A 24,976-nucleotide genomic window follows, 5' to 3' on the forward strand; every position below is an offset into this window, starting at 1 on the left:
ATTCAAACATCTGTGGCGTTGCAGAATAAGGAGACAAACCGGCCTTGCAAGGCCAATAACAATTCAACTAACACAAAAATTGATAATTTAAGTTTTATCTAGATCAAGGAGAATAATGGTCTCCCCTACCAATATCCTTTAGATGGTCAAGCAATGGGAATTTCCAATGGATGCAAAAAATGACCAAATTTTCTTTGAACAAGTTCATTTGGAATGTATTCCAACCTGTGATGAATAAAAATATTATATTTAAAGACCTTTTCCTTGAAGGAAACCTTTTGATTTTCTAACCATGCATCATGTTTTTGAGACCTTTCTCTTTTGAGACCTTTTTGAACCATTCCAATCTGTGATGAATAAAAATATTATATTTAAAGACCTTTTCCTTGAAGGAAACCTTTTCTAACCATGCATCATGTTTTTGAGACCTTTCTCTTTTGAGACCTTTTGAACCATTCCAACCTGTGATGAATAAAAATAGTATATTTAAAGACCTTTTCCTTGAAGGAAACCTTTTCTAACCATGCATCATGTTTTTGAGACCTTTCTCTTTTTGAATCATTTAGTCTCTCATATTGCATCAAAACAAAAGGTACTATATTTTAAGATATTCTGAATACTAGTAGCAATTTATCTCATTCAGTATATTATGTAAAACAACATTGTCAGTCTGAAGGAAACCTTTTGATTTCCTAACTATGCATTGTGTTTTTGAGAACTATTCGCAATCAATTTTATTTAGTATAATATGTATTCCAAGTAAAACAGAATTTTCTGAAGGAAACCTTTCAATTTTCTAACCATACATCATGTTTTAAGACATCTCAAAAATATCTTTTCCTTTGGTGTCCTGACATCTCAAAAATATCTTTTCCTTTGGTGTCCTTTATTTTACTGAATTTTACGGTAAATTACAGTAGTTTACTGAAAATTACAGGTAAAATACTAGAGGTTTATTTTACTTACTGATTTAGAACACTGATTAGCCTTGAAACTCTTTTCTTCGTATATTCTTTACGTAACAGAGCACTCTCAAATAAACAGATTTTGTTGTGTGTAGTAGCATAGGCAGGGTTCGTGAGGTTTTTGTCGAGGTGGAAAAAACCGTGGTTTTAAGCGGTTTAACCACTTGGCAAAAACAGTTTTTGCCAGCAAAAATGGCAAAACTAAAAAAGTGATAAATGGTTCACTTTTTTGATAGGGCTACCATCATACATGGCCAATATTTATTCTTTTTGTGGATATTGTTCAATTTCTCCTTGAACTTAAATTGCAAAACTTTTGCTGTGACAAGCTGCTAGAGTTCAGCTTTCATTTAAAGAATTCAAAAATGAAATCTATTTTGCTGGTAAATGACAGTATATCCCATTAAATACAGGTCACCTATATATTGCTATACATAATTTCTTATCTACAAAGACAATCACTTTGAGAGTTGTAAAACAAATCATCAAAAATAAAGGTTATGGAATGCTTTTTACGTCAACTTGCTAGCAGCGTAGGTGTGTTTTCCATGGTTACGTCCGGTGATCCTATTGGCTCCGAGTCTGGCACTTCTGGCAAGTCTCGTAGCAGAGATGGTCTGGCAGTGACATCATTGGTACCTATGTGGTAAGAGATGGTGATAAAAACAGAGATTGCTACAAAGAATATTGACACAAAAATAGCTTTTGTAAAAACAAAATTCATGCTGATGAAAATTTAAAAGGCATCATGATAACCAATCCTCCTTTCTAGACACTCACACATGGCCTGACATCAAATTGGGTACCATAGACTAAATAAATAAATAAATAAATAAATAAATAAATAAATAAATAAATAAATAAATAAATAAATAAATAAATAAATAGGCAATGCATCAAAACTGGCAACTGGCAAAGTCCGTCCAGCATTATCCGTTAATAAGATGAACATGATATGCCAATGTCAACTATGAATATATTACTGCATGTTTTTCAAAGATGCTTTTTGACATCTTGCGTAAATGCATATGCATGCAATGGGCATATAATAGTTCTTGAGGTTTGCTGATCATTTGCTGCTTGATATTATATCAGAGTACAAAATAGGGTTGCTTGACTTTAACTTTATGAGTAGTCAACACCAAATAGTCATGACTAAGATGACTATAATGACTAAAGTAAATTGTTTAATTCTTCCGTGGTGTGTGCTGCGTGTCGAGCATATACAACCGTGAACACAGCAAGTGATAAACAATCACACTGATTGGATGACCATCAGTCATGACAACAAGATGGCAAATAGAAGAGGAGGAAACCTCCCCTCTTCTACATGATTGCCAATCACTAATGAATACCCATACCACAGAAGAATTAAAAAATTTACTTTGGTACTCAAAAATGCACAAGTACACATATGTGACCCATCACATCAAAACTGACCACTTTGCAGCTGCCTTCTTTGGTAGATAAGTGAGGAAAGAAAATGAGAAAATATAAAGAAAATAAAAAGAAATTTGAGCTTGTTTTGCCTCATAAAACATTTTTACTGTATCTGATTTCAACAAGTAAAGGTGTCATCTTATAAGCTAAAAAACAGCAGTTTATCCTAGTGTTTAAATCTCCATTTTCATTTCTGAATCAAATTAAAGTGGTTGGTTTTGATGTGATGGGTCACATATAAGAATGGATGGTGCAAGTATCACATTATTACTATTTTTCCACACAGGGAGTGTGCATTTCGAATGGGGTTACCTGAATGGGTGACGCCATTTAAAATCTACACTCCCTGTAAATCCCATAAGCCTTTGCGAGTACACCTGAGATGTCGTCATTTGACGTCACGCCGAATTGCAATGCGCAGGAACGGTGTTCGCTAAACGATGTATGCATCGGCGCAGATCAGTGTGACATTAAATGACGACATTTGAAGTGTAAAGTGTAAATATATCCGCATTTGCTATTAAAATTTCCCTTATGTAAATTTAAGGACGCAATAGATAGTCAACTATCAACTAGGTGACTATGTTGTGACTACAGCTGATAGTCGTAACTATAATTTGGTTCATCTCAAGTTCGGTAGTGACGTATGTGCGTATTTCCCTCGCCGCAGTATCTAATCGTACGTGTAAAGTTAAACGCCCTGAGTGTACACGCACGCGTACAGGAGCGGCTTGTGAGCACGCTTGTGGCGCAACGCGAGAGAGCATTGACGTCACTACCAAACTTGAGGTGAACCAAAATGACTACAATAGTCAACTATTAGTCATATCCTTACCTGGTATATGTTCAGTAGATTCATCATTAGATAAGAGATCAGCTAATTCTGCCTCCAATGCATCTGTGTCGATACCACTATCTAATGACACTGTCTCATCTATGTCTCGGTTACCCTGCGATATTGTGTCATCTATTTCACTGCACATCTCCATCACCTTGTGAGCAACAACAAATTGTAGGGTGTCAATCAAAATGCTAATATTGAGGGGTCAGTGACACAAAGACGTAACTCCATTTTGGCCATTTTGAGAAAAATGAGTTTAAAGATAATGGTCCACATTGACTTATGCAGTTAAGTCTATGTTTCACTGGCCATTGATTTCAATGGGGTACTAAATGGAGTTACTTCTATGTGTTTATTGGAAAGTGCTCATGTTTATGAAAATTTTGTTATATATCAAAATCTCATTTTTCGCTAAAAATGGAGTTACGTCTTTGTGTCACTAACCCCTCGATTATTATATTAATATATACTCTTGGCAATGCACACTATACTAGATTCTTAATATCAAGAGTGTTTGCTATTAAATCTGACATTTAAACATTATTTTGTCCTGAACATACACTTTCAAAATTTATTTTCAAATAGTCAACTTGTTGAGATAAGGTCCAAAAACTGGGGATGGTGTAGCCCTGATCTGAAAATATCATAATTATATCTGAATCCTGATCGGATTGGAGTTGGACCAATCTGTGAATCTTGAAATCGGAGGAGATCGGCACTGCTGATCTTGGGCTGGATCGGCCAACATTAGACAAGACTTTAATCTCCCACACAGGGGTGTAGATTTTAAATGGAGTCACACATTCAAGTAACCCATTCACACTCCCTGTGTGGGAGATTAAGATCATGTTTTTCATAGTAGGTGTCTAGATTTCAACTGGAATAGCCCATATTGACATAGCTGTAAAGGTAAGTTTTATTTATTTATAACAATAGGCTAGAAAGCCTGGACAAACCCAACAGTGAAAACACTAAATTAAAGGGATGCCTAACCTTCAGCAAATTAAAGTTTTGAGAGACACCATATTTTTTGCGTATGAGGATCTGATCCAATTTGCCCTGGTGTTAGTAAAAATATATTTCTGAGAAACAAGGTGATGGTTTACACGGTTAACTGGCCGGATTGTGGTTCGTCTAAATGAATAGACAAATAATCATTAATTTACACCCCTAGTTGCTTTAACCTATTTTATTGTATGCATCTTTTAAAGGTCTTCATCTTGAAATAAGGTTTGCCGACATGTTCCTGTAATTGTGAAGGCAAGCAACACTCTACTGGCGTGATTGTTAGACGCGGCACGATGGAACAATCGGCCCTCATGAATATGCGAGAATTCACAGCATACAATGCACGGGGATTTTGACTGGTGATACATGGTCTGTAGTAGTCATCTGACATACCTCTTGTACTTCACTCATAGTCTCATCCACAGACTCTGCAGTCAGCCCAGTATCAGCTAGAGTTTTCTTCAAGGCTGCAGCACCAGATTTATAGGCTTCCATTGTCTGAAAAGGTAAAATACAAAGAGATGTTATTAATCTTGATACAGTACATGGTGACAGATTCTGTAGAACCCATGTTGAGCCACAGCAATGGTTAGAGTGGTGTTTACATAATTGGCTCTCTTTTTCTGGTGAAATCAAAGTGATTAGATTTGACTCAGCATAGCTCTGTGTAACATCATGGTAGATAGCGTTTAGTGAATGTTATCAGCATTCCTGGTGTCAGCATCACATGCAGAATACAAACAAACATACATCATAAATTGCAGTTTGCAAGTCATCATACAAAGGTACGCTATTATACCCTCCATCAGAGACATGCAAACATGGCGGGATCCAGACCCTTTGAGTCTGATCTCTTGGGGTGAAATCTACAGCTTTGACTCTGAAGGCGTTAATACTTGCAAGTTGTGACAACAGAATCTGCTAACCAAGTATTGTATACACATTTTATTTTTGCATTCAGAACTTGTTTCTGCAATTTTGGGGTTTTGGGAAATTGCTCTGGTTGCTTATTTTGTGAAACCTATATCAAACAAGTGAATTTTTAAGAACACCTAAGGGTACATCATTTTAGATAAGGTAGCTCCATCCAGCACCATGGCAACCTGGCCATAGCTGTGAGCTAGAAGCAATCTTACCATCTGGTCTGTCTCCGCATTCTGTATCCTATCCATCATCTCTTGTAATGTATCTAACGTGGCTTTTCTTTCTATAGACTTCACACCATGGCAACCTGGCCATAGCTGTCAGCTAGAGTCAATCTTACCATTTGATCTGTCTCTGCATTCTGTATCCTATCCATCATCTCTTGTAATGTATCTAATGTGGCTTCTTTTCTTTCTATAGACTTCACGCCATGGCAACCTGGCCATAGCTGTGATCTAGAGTCAATCTTACCATTTGGTCTCTCTGCATTCTGTATCCTATCCATCATCTCTTGTAATGTATCTAAGGTGGCTTCTTTTCTTTCTATAGACTTCACACCATGGCAACCTGGCCATAGCTGTGAGTTAGAGGCAATCTTACCATCTGATCTGTCTCTGCATTCTGTATCCTATCCATCATCTCTTGTAATGTATCTAATGTGGCTTCTTTTCTTTCTATGGACTTCACACCATGGCAACCTGGCCATAGCTGTGAGTTAGAGGCAATCTTACCATTTGATCTGTCTCTGCATTCTGTATCCTATCCATCATCTCTTGTAATGTATCTAAGGTAGCTTCTTTTCTTTCTATAGACTTCACACCATGGCAACCTGGCCATAGCTGTGAGTTAGAGGCAATCTTACCATCTGATCTGTCTCTGCATTCTGTATCCTATCCATCATCTCTTGTAATGTATCTAATGTGGCTTCTTTTCTTTCTATGGACTTCACACCATGGCCACCTGGCCATAGCTGTCAGCTAGAGTCAATCTTACCATTTGATCTGTCTCTGCATTCTGTATCCTATCCATCATCTCTTGTAATGTATCTAATGTGGCTTCTTTTCTTTCTATAGACTTCACGCCATGGCAACCTGGCCATAGCTGTGATCTAGAGTCAATCTTACCATTTGGTCTCTCTGCATTCTGTATCCTATCCATCATCTCTTGTAATGTATCTAAGGTGGCTTCTTTTCTTTCTATAGACTTCACACCATGGCAACCTGGCCATAGCTGTGAGTTAGAGGCAATCTTACCATCTGATCTGTCTCTGCATTCTGTATCCTATCCATCATCTCTTGTAATGTATCTAATGTGGCTTCTTTTTCTTTCTATGGACTTCACACCATGGCAACCTGGCCATAGCTGTGAGTTAGAGGCAATCTTACCATTTGATCTGTCTCTGCATTCTGTATCCTATCCATCATCTCTTGTAATGTATCTAAGGTAGCTTCTTTTCTTTCTATAGACTTCACACCATGGCAACCTGGCCATAGCTGTGATCTAGAGGCAATCTTACCATCTGGTCTGTCTCTGCATTCTGTATCCTATCCATCATCTCTTGTAATGTATCTAAGGTGGCTTCTTTTCTTTCTATAGACTTCACACCATGGCAACCTGGCCATAGCTGTGAGTTAGAGGCAATCTTACCATTTGATCTGTCTCCGCATTCTGTATCCTATTCATCATCTCTTGTAAATAAATAAATAAATAAATGTAGATATTTATATAGCGCTTTATGCCGTAAACAGCCTCAAAGCGCTTTACATTTATTCCGCCGTTATTAGAATATGTCAGAACCACGTGTACAAATGGCGCAGGGTTCATCAGTACAACGACTGTGACTACCCCTAACAGCTTCCCATTCCACCTGGGTGGGGTGAAGCAAGCGAGATAAAGCGCCTTGCCCAAGGGCGCAACACGGTGGCGTGAGGGGGACTCGAACCCACGCACGTAAAGCAAGCTCTCAGATTATGAGTCCAAGGCCGTAACCACTGAGCCACCGTGCCCTCACCTTGTTAAGTACAGGTTGAGTCAAAAAAAAGTGCAATAAAGCAAAGAATCAATATTTATGCAAGAAGCAAGTCAAACTTTCCCATTATTGAAAAATTTTATAAATACCACACTCAAAAGTCACCTTCTGTGAAAATATGAAGTGAATCGCGACTACCGTTTAATTTTTATAAGTCCTTTTGCTGCGATACCCAATTTCGTTATTTGTCCACGCGATAACATGTATTTTGAATGAGAGCACACAATGCACGGTAAAGGCATTAGCTCTGAAACTGAGATCAACTTAAAAAAGGTTGATTTTTGCGTTATTTTAATTTCTTTTTTTCTGTTCAAACAAACTTTCTAACATTACTTTAAGTCCTTCATACCTCACTCGACTTCAACTCCAGTATTTTAATCCCAATATGTCCAACTTACTGGATATTTTGTAATTCACTCCACTTCAATTTGTGCACATTTTATTTTGACATTTGAAAAAACCCGCCTACAAATTTTTATGTTTTTGATTGAGAATAAACATCTTTAAAGTAAAGGTAAAATGAAAATTACAACAAATAATGTTTCTTTTCCTTAATGGGTGCTCCATTTAATTTCAATGCTAATGAGGTTAAGAAAATGGCAGTTGTTCCAAATGTACCTTACACAGAGTGCGCTGACATTCAAATTTTAGATGTCTCTTGGACAAACATTAAAATTGGGTATCGCTATAAAATGTGTCATAAAAACAAAACGGTAAATGCCAATTCCTTTATTTCTTCACACAAGGTTGCTGAGGAATATATCATATATAAAATGTTTTCAAACCTAAAAGGTTCAACTCGTTCTTTAATAAAAATTGATTCTTTTCTCTATTGCACTTTTTTTGACTCACCCTGTATCTAAGGTGGCTTCTTTTCTATCTATTGACTTCACACCATGGCAACCTGGCCATAGCTGTGAGCTAGAGGCAATCTTACCATTTGATCTGTCTCTGCATTCTGTATCCTATCCATCATCTCTTGTAATGTATCTAAGGTGACTTCTTTTCTTTCTATAGACTTCACACCATGGCCACCTGGCCATAGCTGTGAGCTAGAGGCAATCTTACCATTTGATCTGTCTCTGCATTCTGTATCCTATCCATCATCTCTTGTAATGTATCTAAGGTGACTTCTTTTCTTTCTATAGACTTCACGCCATGGCAACCTGGCCATAGCTGTGATCTAGAGGCAATCTTACCATTTGATCTGTCTCCGCATTCTGTATCCTATCCATCATCTCTTGTAATGTATCTAATGTGGCTTCTTTTCTTTCTATGGACTTCACACCATGGCAACCTGGACATAGCTGTGATCTCGAGTCAATCTTACCATTTGGTCTGTCTCTGCATTCTGTATCCTATCCATCATCTCTTGTAATGTATCTAAGGTGACTTCTTTTCTTTCTATAGACTTCACACCATGGCCACCTGGCCATAGCTGTGAGCTAGAGGCAATCTTACCATTTGATCTGTCTCTGCATTCTGTATCCTATCCATCATCTCTTGTAATGTATCTAAGGTGACTTCTTTTCTTTCTATAGACTTCACGCCATGGCAACCTGGCCATAGCTGTGATCTAGAGGCAATCTTACCATTTGATCTGTCTCCGCATTCTGTATCCTATCCATCATCTCTTGTAATGTATCTAATGTGGCTTCTTTTCTTTCTATGGACTTCACACCATGGCAACCTGGACATAGCTGTGATCTCGAGTCAATCTTACCATTTGATCTGTCTCCGCATTCTGTATCCTATCCATCATCTCTTGTAATGTATCTAAGGTGGCTTCTTTTCTTTCTATAGACTTCACACCATGGCAACCTGGCCATAGCTGTGAGCTAGAGGCAATCTTACCATTTGGTCTGTCTCTGCATTCTGTATCCTATCCATCATCTCTTGTAATGTATCTAAGGTGGCTTCTTTTCTTTCTATAGACTTCACGCCATGGCAACCTGGCCATAGCTGTGAGCTAGAGGCAATCTTACCATTTGATCTGTCTCCGCATTCTGTATCATATCCATCATCTCTTGTAATGTATCTAATGTGGCTTCTTTTCTTTCTATAGACTTCACACCATGGCAACCTGGCCATAGCTGTGAGCTAGAGGCAATCTTACCATTTGGTCTGTCTCCGCATTCTGTATCCTATCCATCATCTCTTGTAATGTATCTAATGTGGCTTCTTTTCTTTCTATGGACTTCACACCATGGCAACCTGGACATAGCTGTGATCTCGAGTCAATCTTACCATTTGATCTGTCTCTGCATTCTGTATCCTATCCATCATCTCTTGTAATGTATCTAAGGTGGCTTCTTTTCTTTCTATAGACTTCACACCATGGCAACCTGGCCATAGCTGTGAGCTAGAGGCAATCTTATCATTTGGTCTGTCTCTGCATTCTGTATCCTATCCATCATCTCTTGTAATGTATCTAAGGTGGCTTCTTTTCTTTCTATGGACTTCACACCATGGTAACCTGGCCATAGCTGTGAGTTAGAAGCAATCTTACCATTTGATCTGTCTCTGCATTCTGTATCCTATCCATCATCTCTTGTAATGTATCTAACGTGGCTTCTTTTCTTTCTATGGACTTCACATAATGGCAACCTGGCCATAGCTGTGAGCTAGAGTCAATCTTACCATTTGGTCTGTCTCTGCATTCTGTATCCTATCCATCATCTCTTGTAATGTATCTAAGGTGGCTTCTTTTCTTTCTATAGACTTCACATAATGGCAACCTGGCCATAGCTGTGAGCTAGAGTCAATCTTACCATTTGGTCTGTCTCTGCATTCTGTATCCTATCCATCATCTCTTGTAATGTATCTAACGTGGCTTCTTTTCTTTCTATGGACTTCACATAATGGCAACCTGGCCATAGCTGTGAGCTAGAGTCAATCTTACCATTTGGTCTGTCTCTGCATTCTGTATCCTATCCATCATCTCTTGTAATGTATCTAAGGTGGCTTCTTTTCTTTCTATAGACTTCTCTGCAAGCTTCTTTCTTCGTAGTGTTGATTTAGCCTTCATTAAAAACAGCAAAATAAGACAGAGTCATTCACACATAAATGACAGTTCTACAGTCCTACAACCGAGCTTATACCAAAATCTAATACCATACTGGATTAACATTTATTAAGAACAGACTTAGTTCCCTTCCAAAACAGCCCAGTGAGCATGTCAGCCCATGGCATCATACCTCAGCTGCCACATATCTGGATCTCTGGATACGTTGTATTACATAGTTCTGATTTACAATGGTTTCAATATGCGGCCGGATATAAGGGTTTCTCAAACTTATGTCAATTTGTGTCGAAATTTCTTCACAATGCGGTAAGCTGTATGTATTGCAGAGTACAACACTATCATATTGCAAATAATTCTCCAGTGTAAATGGCCAGCAGCGACTGCTAAAGTTTGTTCGGCTTATAATAGGCAAAAATTATTTATTTTTGTTATTGCGCGTGTCAGTACCAAAAAGTGCCAATTGATGCTCGCGTAAATTCACATAAGCGTGTACCAGTCATGCATTACGGTGTTGCGTAAGGTTTGCACCCAACTGCATGCACACCATTCTATATCAACTAGAATACACAGTGTTATAAGCCAAACAAACTTTAACGTACATAGGTTTATTTATTATTTTATTCATATCTAATCATGGTTTCAAAATTGACGGTCTCACTCATACGATAATAAAAGTATGGATATGATTAGGGATTCAATCATGTTTTATTGTTATTCATCACCGATTAACAATGCGTCCGTGTCGTCTGTGTGGTTTACTTTGCGAGGGCAGAACAACGCAGACGTGCCAGACGCGAGTTGTTAATCGGTGATGAATAACAGTGAAACGTGATTGAATCCCTTTTAACAACAAAAAAAAGGTTAAGATCATCTAATTCACATGATTCTTTCATTCGGAATGTCCGTTTGTCATTGCCACTCAACTTTTTTGTTATACAAGAAGATCAGTGATTCTCTCTTGATATCAGCAATAAAGCGGTAATGCTTAGCTACCTCGAACATAAGAGATTGTTGTTTGTTTGCGGGTTCCAGGCATGACAAATTTTACACGTAACGTGTATGCGTATCCTTGTGTTCGCATATACGCTACTGGACTGTGGATTCATCGCCTATTAACAACGCTTGGTACCTGTACAAAGGTATAGGAAGAGTTGTTGAATCATATTTCATCTTCACTAATAACTGCCGACACCTCCTGAAAAGGTCTATTGGTGTTATGATGTGATCTTGACACTTACCGAAGATTTCAAACCCTTGCGTAGACATTGCCTAGTCTCTTCTTGTAGTCTATTTGTGTCACATATAAGTTGCTCTATTTGCTGCTTCAAAGAGACCCTAGTCTTTTTTAACCTAAAAAGAAAACAAAGTTGATTGAAATTGTTTGAAATTTGTATTTTGATGTTTTTCAATACCTGTGCAATAGTAATTTGGTCAGCGTCAATATTGGTGTAAAATTTTGTGCTTCTCTAAATTTAATAACTTGGTATCCATTGCTTGGCAGGTGTTTCCTTCTATAAAGTGTGATGACCTTACGTAATGCCACTTTATAAGTCCCCTAAGTAAAGTGCGATGACCTTACGTAATGGCACTATATTATATAAGTCCGTAAGTTATTTACTTAGTCTCTTGTCTTACCTTAATATTCCTATTTCAGTTTCAGTTATCTGTGATACTCTAGTCTGGTTCTTTCCAATAAATTTGATAACCTAAGGAAGAAATCAAATAAGGTAGATATATGTTCAAATCAATTACCAATATGAAGTCCTTTTGGTTCACAATGAGGGGAGAGATATACATGTAGAGAAAGAGACAGAAAGATAGACAAAGAGCAAGTGTGAGAAAAATGGACTGAGAGAGGAGAGAGATCTATTATATGTAATTGTAAATAATGTAGTTAATAAATAATGAAGGAGGTGGCCTTTATGCTTCACCCTAGCAGGGCGTAAGACAATGCGAGACACATAGTTATTCAAAACTTTGCTGAAGAAACATTTTTTTCACTCTCCAGAACATTTTCAAGAAATGCATCTGCCTCAAAGACAATTTCTCCAAGCAGGGTCACAAATTCGGCACAAATCAAAAGATCCTACTGTCTAATTTGTGAGAATCTACACTGATTTAGGTTTATACGCTAGTTTACAAAGGGGTGAGAATTCAAATATTTGAGCAGTTATAAAACTTCTCAAGCCAGAATTCTTGCAGTATCTAATGAAAATAACTCTGACCATGCCATCCTATAGAAAATGTAACTGTATCAGACCAATGACATGAGGCACCCAACCCGACAAGAAAGTCATGTTTGTACCCACCCATTTTCATATCATTCTAATATGTGCAAAATCAGGATACTAGAAAGAAAGAGGTAATATTGTTCATTTTTGATGTTGTCACTGCTCTACCTAATACAAACCTGTTTTTCAGGTGGTGCATCTGTGACTACAATTTTCTTAGTTTTCCTAAGATAGAGTAAGGCAAGTCTGAAGGTGTTATCATCTACACAAGTTGATCGGCAAGATTCCCTCAACGTTGTGTAATCCACTAAACGATCTAATGCATCAGAGTTGACGGATTGATGGTGGCATTCTAATGTGGCATCTGCTATTTCCTGGTAAAATTATGAGTGAAAAATAAAAATGAAATACTGTCAGTGCTTGTGAATGATCACATAGTTACTCATGGTAAAGAAGGCTATTCCAGTTGAAATCCATACACCACTTATGGAAGACATAATCTTAATTTCAAATGGAGTCATCCTTCAGGTAACCCTATTTGAAATTCATACTCCCTGTATGGAAGATTAATGTCATGTCTTCCATAAGAGGTGTATGGAATATCCGAATACAGACTATGGATTCTAAGCTAACTTAATTTGATTTTGCTGTAAAGTTTTCCTGATCATTATGACCTCAACTCTACATCTTAGTGGGTCAAATTAGCTCAACTATCTAGGCAATCAACTTCGGGCTTTTACATGCAGAAAACCATCTTTGAATCTGGGCAGTATGTCTTCAAAAAAGGGTTTTTTTCTACCTGTTTACTTGAATCCTCTCGTTTTTCAAAAGCTACGCATGGCGATTTTGTTCGAGATAGGCCGGGCGACTCAGGCTAAGCATACCATTTAGGCAATAGAAACAAATTAGTTCGATCTTTCGATCGACCATCGATGCTTGGTCGATCCTCATTATTTATGAAATCAATTAATTTACTATTGTTAATTGTGATAAAATAGTAATTTTGACCCATAGTGACATTGGCCAATATAAATTTAGCGTTAATTCTGATTAATTAGGTGATAGTTCATTGTAGGGAGCACGGTGGCCGAGCGGAACGGGCTAGGACTCATAATCGGAAGGTTGCGGGTTCGAGCCCCGGCGACGCCATCGTGTTGTGCCCTTGAGTAAGGCACTTTATCTCGATTACTCCTCTCCACCCAGGTGTGAAATGGGGAGCTGTTATGAATACTGTCCATTGAGCGCCGTCCAAAGGTATGAGCATGCCTTGGGCATTGTATGGCAGCTGACATATTCTAACGACGGCGGAATAAATGTAAAGCGCTTTGGTACATGTTCACATGTGAAAGGCGCTGTATAAATACCACCATTTATTTTTTTATTATTATTTTAATAACAAGCATCGAAGCTACATCGACGGTCGATCCAAAGATCGAACATATTTGTTTCTGGTGCCTTACATGATATGAGATACGATAGCCCTGCCATAGAGCCTGCCGCTTAGTTTCTATTCTACGATTTGCGCATGATCACCCCCACATATGGTGTTACTATTATAGAAAATTCGATTTGTTTTCAGGTAAAACGCAGGCTTTGTTTCCAGTACACTAACTCGAAAAGCAATACACTAATTAGCGGGGCCTTGCTGATTGCCGTGGATATCTTTAACTGCATTTTATAAGTAAAGATTTTGAAATCCAAAGTAAAAGTTGAGATATATTCAACTATTTGAGAAATGAATTATACAAACGAACCCGTGTAAAATCCAGCTGCTGTATCTACAATACAATGTACATTTATCGACTTTCTTTATCTGCGTCAATAATAGAATATGGATTTCAATCGAATTGAATACATGTCTCCATTTTGAGTTTGTACTACACCTCTGAGTGACAAAGCGATCGATTTCTAGCCAATCAGATACGGCAGGCCTCCTTTTCTTGCGTTCGGTGAAATACCAATCGCCCGTCGTTCACCAACGGAGTATTAAGTTTATATTTATAACACTGGCTGTTGACACTGTGGAATGTTTGATGACGTAAAATCGATAATATATTTCTACCAGATATTATACGTAACATATTATCGATTTTAAGTCATCAAACATTCGTTAGAACTTAAACATTACTGGAAATAGAATGGGACTAGATTAAATAATGTAGATATGTTACATCAAATATTATACGTCTAATACTCGGAGTCTGCATACTGCCTAAACCTAAAGAAATATCACCTCACTGTCAACTGAAAGGTCCTTGTAATGATTGTGTATTTCTCTTAAATATTTTGTCATAAGCCTTTACCTAACTATTTGTGTACACTACATGATTTGTTTCCATGATTTCCAGCCTGCAGTAACCCCGGTCGTCAATGCAAAACTCATCAAGTATCCAAACCTATAGATGAGTTGACCTCAATGCTTATCAACAAAGGCAAGGGACTGGTATATCGATATGCTTGAGTGAACCCCATGCATTCATGCAACCCCTACACTGTTCAATAGCCTTATTGTGATGTGGCGGGAGTTTTTAAAACACGAGCCTTGAACAAAATATGATGCACGCCCATACTGCCAGGCATTGACGTCAGAAGTCAACTCATCTTTACCTTCAACTTACCTTCAATACCTCCAATACAATGAATAAGCCCAACCTAAAGGTTTGTACACAACTTGATTAACACCCCGTGATTTCCAGCCTGCAGTAATCCCGGCGGTAATACAAAACTCAGAAAGTATCTAAACCTACTCACCTTCAATACCTCCAATACAATGAATGGTCCTTGTAACGATTGCACATTCCTCTTAAATATTGCACCATAAGCCCAACCTAAAGGTTTGTACACAACTTGATTAACTCCCCATGATATCCAGCCAGCTGTTACACTGGACTCAAAATCAGTCTGTCTTACTATCTCACCACACCTACAGAAAGGAAAAATACACTTGACTCAAAATCAGTCTGTCTTACTATCTCACCACACCTACAGAAACGAAAAATACACTTGACTCAAAATCAGTCTGTCTTACTATCTCACCACACCTACAGAAACGAAAAATACACTTGACTCAAAATCAGTCTGTCTTACTATCTCACCACACCTACAGAAAGGAAAAATACACTTGACTCAAAATCAGTCTGTCTTACTATCTCACCACACCTACAGAAAGGAAAAATACACTTGACTCAAAATCAGTCTGTCTTACTATCTCACCACACCTACAGAAACAAAAAATACACTTGACTCAAAATCAGTCTGTCTTACTATCTCACCACACCTACAGAAACAAAAAATACACTTGACTCAAAATCAGTCTGTCTTACTATCTCACCACACCTACAGAAAGGAAAAATACACTTGACTCAAAATCAGTCTGTCTTACTATCTCACCACACCTACAGAAACAAAAAATACACTTGACTCAAAATCAATCTGTCTTACTATCTCACCACACCTACAGAAACGAAAAATACACTTGACTCAAAATCAGCCTGTCTTACTATCTCACCACACCTACAGAAAGGAAAAATACATGGTTGCTACTACTTACACTACAGTAACCTTAAACTGATCCAAACATCAAAAAACCGCAATTCACAAAGCATTGCCGCACAGATATCCCATGTGATGTGATTGCGTCATCATGCGAACTGTCATATGGTGACGAAAAGCTTGGCCGATCAAGCTACATCCCGTGGCAAGGTAGGCTCATCCACGGGGGTGGCACCCGAGGGGTTGGGGTTTAAAACCGCACCCGAGAAACAAATTTTCTCTTCTTCTCTCTTTCTTCCTTGCTTCTTTCCTTCCCCCTCGCCAAAAAGCAACTGGGACGTTAGGGCTAATCCTCTTACGAAACAGACACAAAACAATTGTTTAAAGTCTCATAATAAATACATGTGTGTATCAAATTCTAAACTAATTATCACTCTACACACATTCTGGCCTGGGTAGCTCCATTGTGAAAGCTGAGTACTGTATAAGAAGATATTTTTGTACTTCACGCTTTGCTTTCTTTTAAGTGGTTGCAATGCAAATCAAACTTTACCTACTCCCAATTCAAGAAAATGATAGCAATAATTTTTTTGGATTAAAAACATATTATCCTGTTTTGCCAAATGAAACATCTAAATCTTAATCTCTTTAAGGTTAAAACTAAAAAGTCAAATTTTAATATTTGGAAATTAGTCTTTGTACAAACCTTTATGCTTGATTACAATCAAAACATATGAAATACTCATGTTTTAGCCCTTACTTAAAAGAATTGGTGAAATATTCAAATTTTACTTTTAAAACCAGTTAGGATATAGCTGTTTCATTTGGCCAAACAGGATAATATTTTTTAATCCAAATTAGTGCTGTAACACTTATAAGTTGCCGCTGCTGGGATTTGAACCAGGAACCCTGTGCATCTGTCATTCAACCTACCTTGCCATTTCAACAAGTACTCTATTCACCGCCACAGGTATCCTGCCTTTTCTCTTGAACATCCCAGCTACCCTCTCGCCGTCTATCACTCCCTTCTTCTCATGTTTGCATCGTTGCATGATGGCGCTCTTCCAAAATGACTGCTTGTTGTCCCAATCGTGGGGATTGACATCGCGGCTTTCTCTGAAGGCTGAGAAGAGGTAACTCATACGTTCATCATCATCCCAGCCTTGTGGCATAGGGGTGTCCATGCTGGAAGCTCCTGCAGATGAACTCTGAAATTGCAACAAATATGGGTACACCCCCTCAGTCCGAAACACCCGTCAGTCCGAACCACAGTCAGTCCGAATCTTTAAGGTTAGGGTTCATATCCTAGCCCTAAACCTAACCCTAACAATTCGGACTGGCGGTACGTGGTTCGGACTGATGGTGTTTCAGACTGACGGGGAGACCCCATAAATATCATGGTAACCTAGTCATGCAAATATTGATTATTTATAACACAGGTCAATTTCCTGATATTCGAACTGGCCATTGGCCCGACGGCTGAGCACTTTCGCACGCCATTGAATATATGTAAGAGAGCTAGTTCGGGGAATATGCGAAGGGGTATCGCAGACCTCCCTAAAAATGTTTTTGCTCTTTTAATGACTAAATATCATCATCTACTTCTGGAAATGAAAAAATATAAAATAATAAAAACACATGGCTATTGCTGTTTCGAGTCAGTTTTACCGCTTGGAACTCGGGATTGCAAATTGCAGAATTTAAGTAAATTAAACTGTCAATGCTTAAATGCTTCAAATTGTTTAATGTTTGTTACAGCAATCAGGTAAGTTTTTAGCGTAAAGGTGAGAGTCATCAGTCATATTTTATTATTCAGCTGGCAGCACTGTCAACTTACAGCATGATCGATAATGCATGCATAGCATTATCAGCTTGCACTATTTTTGTTACATTTGCACACTTCACTGTATCTAGGGCATAAAATTGTTTCACATTTCCAAAATTGTGATTAAAATTGAGTAGTATTTTGCTCCGCGATACCGGCTATGGCCAATGCTAGATTTGATGTATTTGCTGAATCATGTTCAGCTGGGCCTGTGCTGTATACCTACCTGTATACCTGTAGAGTTGGGCACTGCAAAAGGAAGGCTTTTTAGCCTTATAACGCCCATCCATATTCACACATAACTTAATGCAATAGTACTGAATGCAATGGAAGGAGGGATATGTGATGTGAGAGCAGGATTTATCTGGATGTCCACGTAATTTGGTCCTGTGCTGAAAACCCGGAGAAGCTAAACATGTCAATATGTTTGGTGAGAAACTCATCAATACCATTCTTGAAGATGTTGGTGGATTGGGCATGAACAACAGCTGCTGGGAGTTTGTTCCACACATTACACACTCTCTGTGAGAAGCAGTTTTGCCGTAACCTCGAAAAACATCTCTGCTTATTAATCTTCAGATCATGACCTCTCAGGCCTTCTACATTTCTCGTCATATCAAACATCTTCGAAACTTCAATATCTTGTAGTTCATGCAGAATCTTGTATACTTGGATGAGGTCACCCCGAAGTCTTCTATAAGCCAGTGTCGGTAGATCCAAAAGCATCAGTCTTGTAGCATATGGCATATCTCGTAGTGATGGTACAATTTTCGTTGCCCTCCGCTGTACTTTCTCAAGTTTATCAATATCTCTCTTCAAGTAGGGCTCCATACACTATTCGTGCATACTCCAAATGCGGACGAACCATGGACTTGTATAGTGTCTTGAATACATGCTCATCCATGTGGTCAAAAGTTCTCTTAATCACACCAACAACTCTGGTTGCCTTATTTGCTATTGTTCCTATGTGCTTACCGAAGGTCAGTGTCTTATCAAACTGGACTCCAAGATCTTTTTCCTCATCAATTATCTTCAGGTCTCTCTTATCACTGCCATCATTCATAGTGTAGGTGTAGTTTTCAGCATCTTTCCCATAGTGCAGTATGCCACACTTACTAACATTAAACTGTAACTGCCATCTAGCAGACCAATCACAAAGATGATCCAAATCTTCTTGCAGTCTATGACGATCAGCATCATTATTGACCGATGTGAACACCTTGGTATCGTCAGCAAACATCATTACTAAACTGCTCACCACATTTGGCAGGTCATTGATGTAAAGTATGAAAAGTATTGGCCCAAGGACACTGCCTTGTGGAATACCGCTTTTCACTGAGGCCCATGCTGACTTCTCTCCATTTACCGATACTCGTTGTCTCGTCCAACCAGGAAACTTTCAATCCAGTGAATCAACTTGCCGTTTATCCCATGTGCTTTGGCTTTCTTCAAAAGGCGCTGATGGGGAACTGAGTCAAAAGCCTTGCGGAAATCTAAATACACTACATCAATGTTAGCACCTTCTTCTAGTAGTTTTGTCCAAATCTCCATAATCTCTAGAAGTTGAGTTACGCACGAACGGCCTTGCCTAAACCCATGTTGCTCGTCTTTGATGACATTATGCTCCTTCATGAATGCCATGAGCTGGTTTCTTATCATTGATTCCATTATCTTGCACACGATTGAGGTTAGACTGACTGGTCTATAATTTCCTGCATCAGCTGCACTACCTTTCTTAAAAATAGCTGTGACCTCTGCTTCTTTCCAAGCTTTAGGACTTCTCCTGCATCCATAGACTTCCTGAAGATTACACTCAGTGGATAGGCAATCTCATTGCTTACTTCCTTCAACACTCTAGGGTGTAGGCCATCAGGCCCCGGCGATTTTGCCGGCTTAAGTTTCTGTAACTGCTTCAAAACTTCTTCGGCTTTAAAATCTACATCCTGGATTTTCTCTTCGCTAAACATGATATCAGGTTCTGGCATGTCATTTAAATCTTCATCAGAAAATACACTTGCAAAAAATGAGTTCAATATCTCTGCCTTTTCACTGTCTGCATGAGCGTACGAACCATCATCCTTTTTCAGGTCTTTTACACCAGACTTCACTTTACATTTTGACCTCACATATTTCCAAAATGCTTTGGGGTTATCCTTGGTTTCCTTTGCAAGCTTGCTTTCGTACAATCTCTTGGCTTTCCTTAATACTTTGGTCGCCTCATTTCTTGCATGAGTGTAATCCACATAGTGCTGGTAGTCCTTTGTTCTGGTATAGCGCTTCCAGGCATTGTATTTTTTCTAAACCTTCTGCATAGTATCTTTGCACATCCATAGTGGCTTGAACTTCTTCTGCTCTTTCTCACATCTGTTAGGTTTGGTCTTAGGAATGTGATTATCCATTGCATTCTTAAGTTTATTCTCAAAGAATATCCACGATTCGTTAACATCAAGGTTGCATAATTCTTCATCCCAGACAATATTGCTTAGGTCCTTTCTCAGTGAATCATATGCACCTTTGTTATATACAAATCTTTCTTTATCTGTTTGGTCAGCTTCAATAGAGCAATCCATCGTGAAAAATAGGGTGACATGGTCACTCTTTCCAAGTGGGCTGCCGCTGGTTAAATTACTTATCAGTGTGTCGTCATTGGTAATAACTAGATCCAATAGGCTGCTCCTTTGTCCTATGCGGTATCTAGTGTCAAAATTGGTTATCTGGTGGAGGTAATTATCCTGCAGGCAATCTAGAAACAGAGAGCTTTCATGGTTGTCTCCTGCACTTGAAGTCCAAGACTCCCAATCAATTTCTGGGTGGTTGAAATCACCAACAACAAGTAGGTGGGAAAATGTCCTTCCACATACATCATTGATGAGATCCCATAATTTCTTATTATTTATGTCAGTAGAGTTTGGGCTTCTGTACACACATCCAATAAGAAGTCTATCTTCACCTTGCAGTCTAACTTCACACCACACATTTTCCTCAAAATCTGAAATCGTCAAATCTTCAACTAGCTTTGCATTTAAACTCTTGCTTAAGTAAATGCATACTCCTCTTCCTGTAAGTCCTGAGATGAAACAATCATACCCATCTATTTCTAGCTCTGCTTTATCAATCTTCACCTCTACTTTGGGGTATATCTCAGTGACTGCAACTATGTCAGGCTTGGCAGAAGAGATTACTGCCATCAGTTCGCTTCTCTTGTTGAGAAGACTATCTGCATTTGTATACAAACAAGCAAGTCCATTCATATCTTGCATTTTATCATCAGGTGCTGTGTTGTGCTTCAAAGCGGCGACACGGGGGTGCTTAAAGGTGCAACATCAATCAACTCATGTACAATGTGCTTCCCGTCGTCTCTTATTTTCTTAGAATCGTGATTAGCTTCGAAAAAGATCGCTAGCCACAGCTGTATCTTCTCCGCCACTTGAATATACTATCTCCTCCTCACTAGTATCTCCCTCTCTTTCCTTTCCATGTTTCTGCAATCTCATAACACTATGCCTCTGTGTACTTGATGTACGCTCCTTCTGCTGTTCTGTTCTAAATGTTCTGTTCTAAATGTTGATGGCACACTGAAGCACATGGAAATACATTGCTTTTCAATCCCCTTAATTTATATGGATGGAGTAAATCAATGGGGGATCATCAGGGGTAGCGCTGGCTTCAAAATTTAAGGGGTCCGAGTGATTTTTGTTGGACTCATTCAGCCCTCCAAAAGTCAAATTAAGGGGTCCAGTGGGAATTTTAAGGGGTCCCACCCCCGGTACCCCAGGTCAACATAAAAAGTGGTAACCATGTGTGTTCTTCCTTTTTTCAAAACCCCCCTTTTCACTGATTTTTCATTGATTTTACCCCCTTTTTCAAGGTAAAACTCCCCCCTTTTTCAAGGTTTTCAATGAGAAGATTTCCAGACACCCCTTTTCAATGACTCCAAATATTTTAATATATTAAGTACAAAATGTGCAAGTATGAACATTACTTTGTGTCTGTTGTTGATTTATTTACTTCACGAACGAACCGGCGCACGCCAAACTTCAAGTGCAACAGGGGAAGAGAAACAACGATACAAAATAAAACTTACATGCATCAGAATTGAACAGAATTAAAAACCAAGGAAAAATATCACTTTCGGTCGATTCGAGAATTCGCTCCAATCACTGCCAATGTTTCCGCAATGTTTTCAATTCACCACATGGAAAAGTGTATACGGCAGCCAAAGCGGTTACATCTGACACCATCGATGTTCGCGTCGCTCATTCAGCTCTCTTCAAAAGCGTGCGGGAGCATACGTTGCAACACCCACTAGACAACTATATCGGAAACCGCCGTGCCAATAGTAAAAAGCTGCCTTCTGACGCTCTCGCTGTGACGATTGAGGGCGGAATCAATGAAATGCCAGAGGATGGAGGCTGAAGACTCGGGCTGAAGACATCGATCGAACGAACCTGTGAAATACCCTTTTTTTTAAAATTTGGCGGAGACAATGCTCAGAATACCCCCTTTTTTCGCGATTTCGCGGTCCGCGATTTCAGTCAACAAAATACCCCTTTTCCGCGAAATTTAGAACACACATGGTTACCACTTTTTATGTTGACCTGGGGTACCGGGGTCCCACCGGATCATAGATTAAATCAATGGGGGATCATGGATTTTTTAGGCCAAAAATAGCGGGGTTATAATTTTTACCACCCAAAATAGGGGGGTTATAGGGCTGGCGACTCAAAATGTATGCACTCTCCGCTTGCATGCATTCTTTAACTTACCAATTAAAATAGTGCGTACGATCTTCAATAAGTTTAGTTTAATACAATAATGCAAAATTTTTGCGTGATCCACACACTTTCTTCGCTTATAAGTTTTGGTGCACTCCGCGCGCGCCTTTGTTCCGGCAATGTCCAATGAATAATACCCAAGATAGGAGGGGTTGTAAAACAATTTAGCCCACGATAAGGGGGTCATAAAAAATTGACTCCAGTCACCGACATATTTGGGACCCCCCCTCCTTTCGAAGAAAATGCCAGCCCTCTTACTACAACTGGTCAACTGCATGACCACACACTGCACTCAGTGAATTACTACTCTGCACCAATTGGTCAATTGATTTCAAGGCGTCCTTGTGAATTTTTAAATGGTTAGTGGATAGGTATCATGGTGGTACATTGTCATTGACATTGTAAAACACTGAGGCTGAACATGCTGAAGTACAATGTATAAGAGCTTATAAGCTTACTTAAAAACGATGTGTGTCATCGATCGCACTTTCACTAAACTTGACGCTACTTTCACGGCTAAAACATGTAAAATGCCTTTTAATATCACACTTATTACATTGTCGCACTTACCATTGTAAAGAGAAACTTCTTACTCAATTAATTATCTCAGCTCTTACTTCACAATAACAATCCACAGGGCTCATAAGCTCATTGTTAATCTCTTTACCCAGTCGTGAAAAGATTCCGATTTAGGCGACCAAAAGGCCGCACAGGCCGCATGTGTTTATTGCGGGGTTTATTGGATGTGGAGTGGGATGGGGATGAAGGGACTCAGGACTGGGAGCCTACCTGACATCTAGGCCTATAGCCGAACATACATTACAGGTGTAGACCACATCTTTTCTGAGTAGACACAGATGTAGACATCTCTAAGTAGTCTAAGTAGTGTAAGCTTTCGTTCGATATAAAAAATTCTGATTGGATAGTGAAGGGAACACTTGAGGTTTTCACAAAAACCAATCACATGTGCCTATTTTCCACTAGATCTCACACAGTTCTGAATACTTCTGATGATGCTATGCTTTCAAACGTTAGTATAACCACACTACCACAGACTGTGTAGACACCTTTTAGGGCCTATATAGAAATGGTGCCTAAAACTTATCTGTGCCAAAACTCGCTTCCTCCCCCTTTCGACCTGCCAAAACTGAACTCGCTTGACCCCCTTTTGCAGAGGCGTAACCCGGGGAGGGGGCACTCCAACTTTGGAGGTGACGCGTATGTAGGGTTGTTAAGACCTCCTTTTTCAGCATCGTTGTGGCCCAAAGACCCCATATTTTTTTACGAGCACATGCTCTGTCACCCAAAGACCCCCTATTTTTCCATTTGATCTGTCACCCAAAGACCCTTACAAGTTCAATGCAATTTGAACAGCAACATTCATTTTCCACTGATTTTGTTACTTATTTTGAAAAAAACAATGAAATTTGAAGCCATTTAGAACTAGAAATTCGATTTTCGAGGTTTTTGTAGCGCTGTTTCGGCTCTCACCCAAAGATTCCATTTAAAAAAAGGTCATGTTCTCACCCAATGACCCCATATTTTTTACATTTTGCTCTCACCGAATGCCCCTTAGTGCGAAAGTGCCAGCCCTATGACACCTATATCCATTTCATACTTGAAGTGCCCCCCGGGCGTAACTAAACATTTTCATGGGGGAGTGGTGGCAAACATAATAAATGAGGATCAGGCATCGTTCATGCTGGGAAGTTGGGTTTGTAAGCGCGTCAATACCCTCGTCGCACTGGGCGACAGGGGGGACGGTCTGAACATCTGCTTGAAATGTACCTGGAACAGTGGCATAGATTTCTTTTTGACATGGGGGGGGCAGATGGGTTTGGAAAAATTGTTTGGAAGTACTCCAACTCCACAAAAGAAGTTTATGGTAGGCCAGGGCCTACAAATGCGCGAAGTGCGAAAAAAAATTGGCATATTGAAGCTAAGGGGCTGTGCAATAATTATGAGTGTAAAATTGGCGGGGGAAGAAATTTTGATGAGCTGAAAGGGGGCAAGCCGAGAGGGGGGGGAGCAAGCGATTTTTCACGGCACACATATTCATGGGGTGCCTTTTAAATAAAGCGCTTTACAGTACGGAAATGCTTATGCAACTCATGTAGGCTAGGCCTATATAGGCTACCGTACCCGGGGGGGGGGCCTATATCTAGACCACGGTTTGTAAAAATTGGGATCCCAAAAATTTGGCATGCGCAAGGGGGGTGCAAAGAATTTTTGGCGGGCCGAGAGGGGGTGGGGGCAAACAATTTTTGGCAGGCCGAAGGGGTGGGCAGGCGCGTATCCAGGGGAAGGGGGCGCGCGCCCCCCGGGTAAAAAAAAGGAGAGGGAGAGAAAGGAAAGGGGAAAGAGGGGAAGAGAGAAGGAGAAAGAGAGGAGAAATTAGTAGGCCTACTACGGGCCCACCGA

General features: G+C 39.3%; 1 protein-coding gene across 1 annotated transcript; it reads right to left on the bottom strand.

Annotated features, from left to right (window-relative positions):
- Positions 1 to 1,098: 1,098 nt before the first annotated feature.
- On the bottom strand, positions 1,099 to 23,198 carry LOC140160559 (charged multivesicular body protein 7-like). The gene is made up of 10 exons (XM_072183806.1): positions 23,126 to 23,198; positions 16,889 to 17,163; positions 15,215 to 15,386; positions 12,643 to 12,837; positions 11,868 to 11,938; positions 11,471 to 11,582; positions 10,110 to 10,229; positions 4,648 to 4,752; positions 3,241 to 3,397; positions 1,099 to 1,604 (listed from the first exon to the last, which is right to left on the bottom strand). Exons 1-10 carry the CDS (start codon positions 23,126 to 23,128, stop codon positions 1,483 to 1,485), a joined length of 1,332 nt encoding a protein of 443 aa, XP_072039907.1. The 5' UTR covers positions 23,129 to 23,198; the 3' UTR covers positions 1,099 to 1,482.
- Between the last annotated feature and the right edge of the window lie 1,778 nt (positions 23,199 to 24,976).

Source organism: Amphiura filiformis, chromosome 1 (assembly GCF_039555335.1).
Source record: "Amphiura filiformis chromosome 1, Afil_fr2py, whole genome shotgun sequence".
Classification (NCBI taxonomy): domain Eukaryota; kingdom Metazoa; phylum Echinodermata; class Ophiuroidea; order Amphilepidida; family Amphiuridae; genus Amphiura; species Amphiura filiformis.

Bases quoted from the DNA above. Each gene is read 5' to 3' on its own strand.
- LOC140160559 (XM_072183806.1), bottom strand. The intron at 4,753-10,109 runs GTAAGATTGACT...TTACCTTTTCAG, and splicing joins ATGCAGAGACAGACCAAATG to ACAATGGAAGCCTATAAATC. The intron at 3,398-4,647 runs GTATGTCAGATG...GTTGCTCACAAG, and splicing joins CTATGAGTGAAGTACAAGAG to GTGATGGAGATGTGCAGTGA.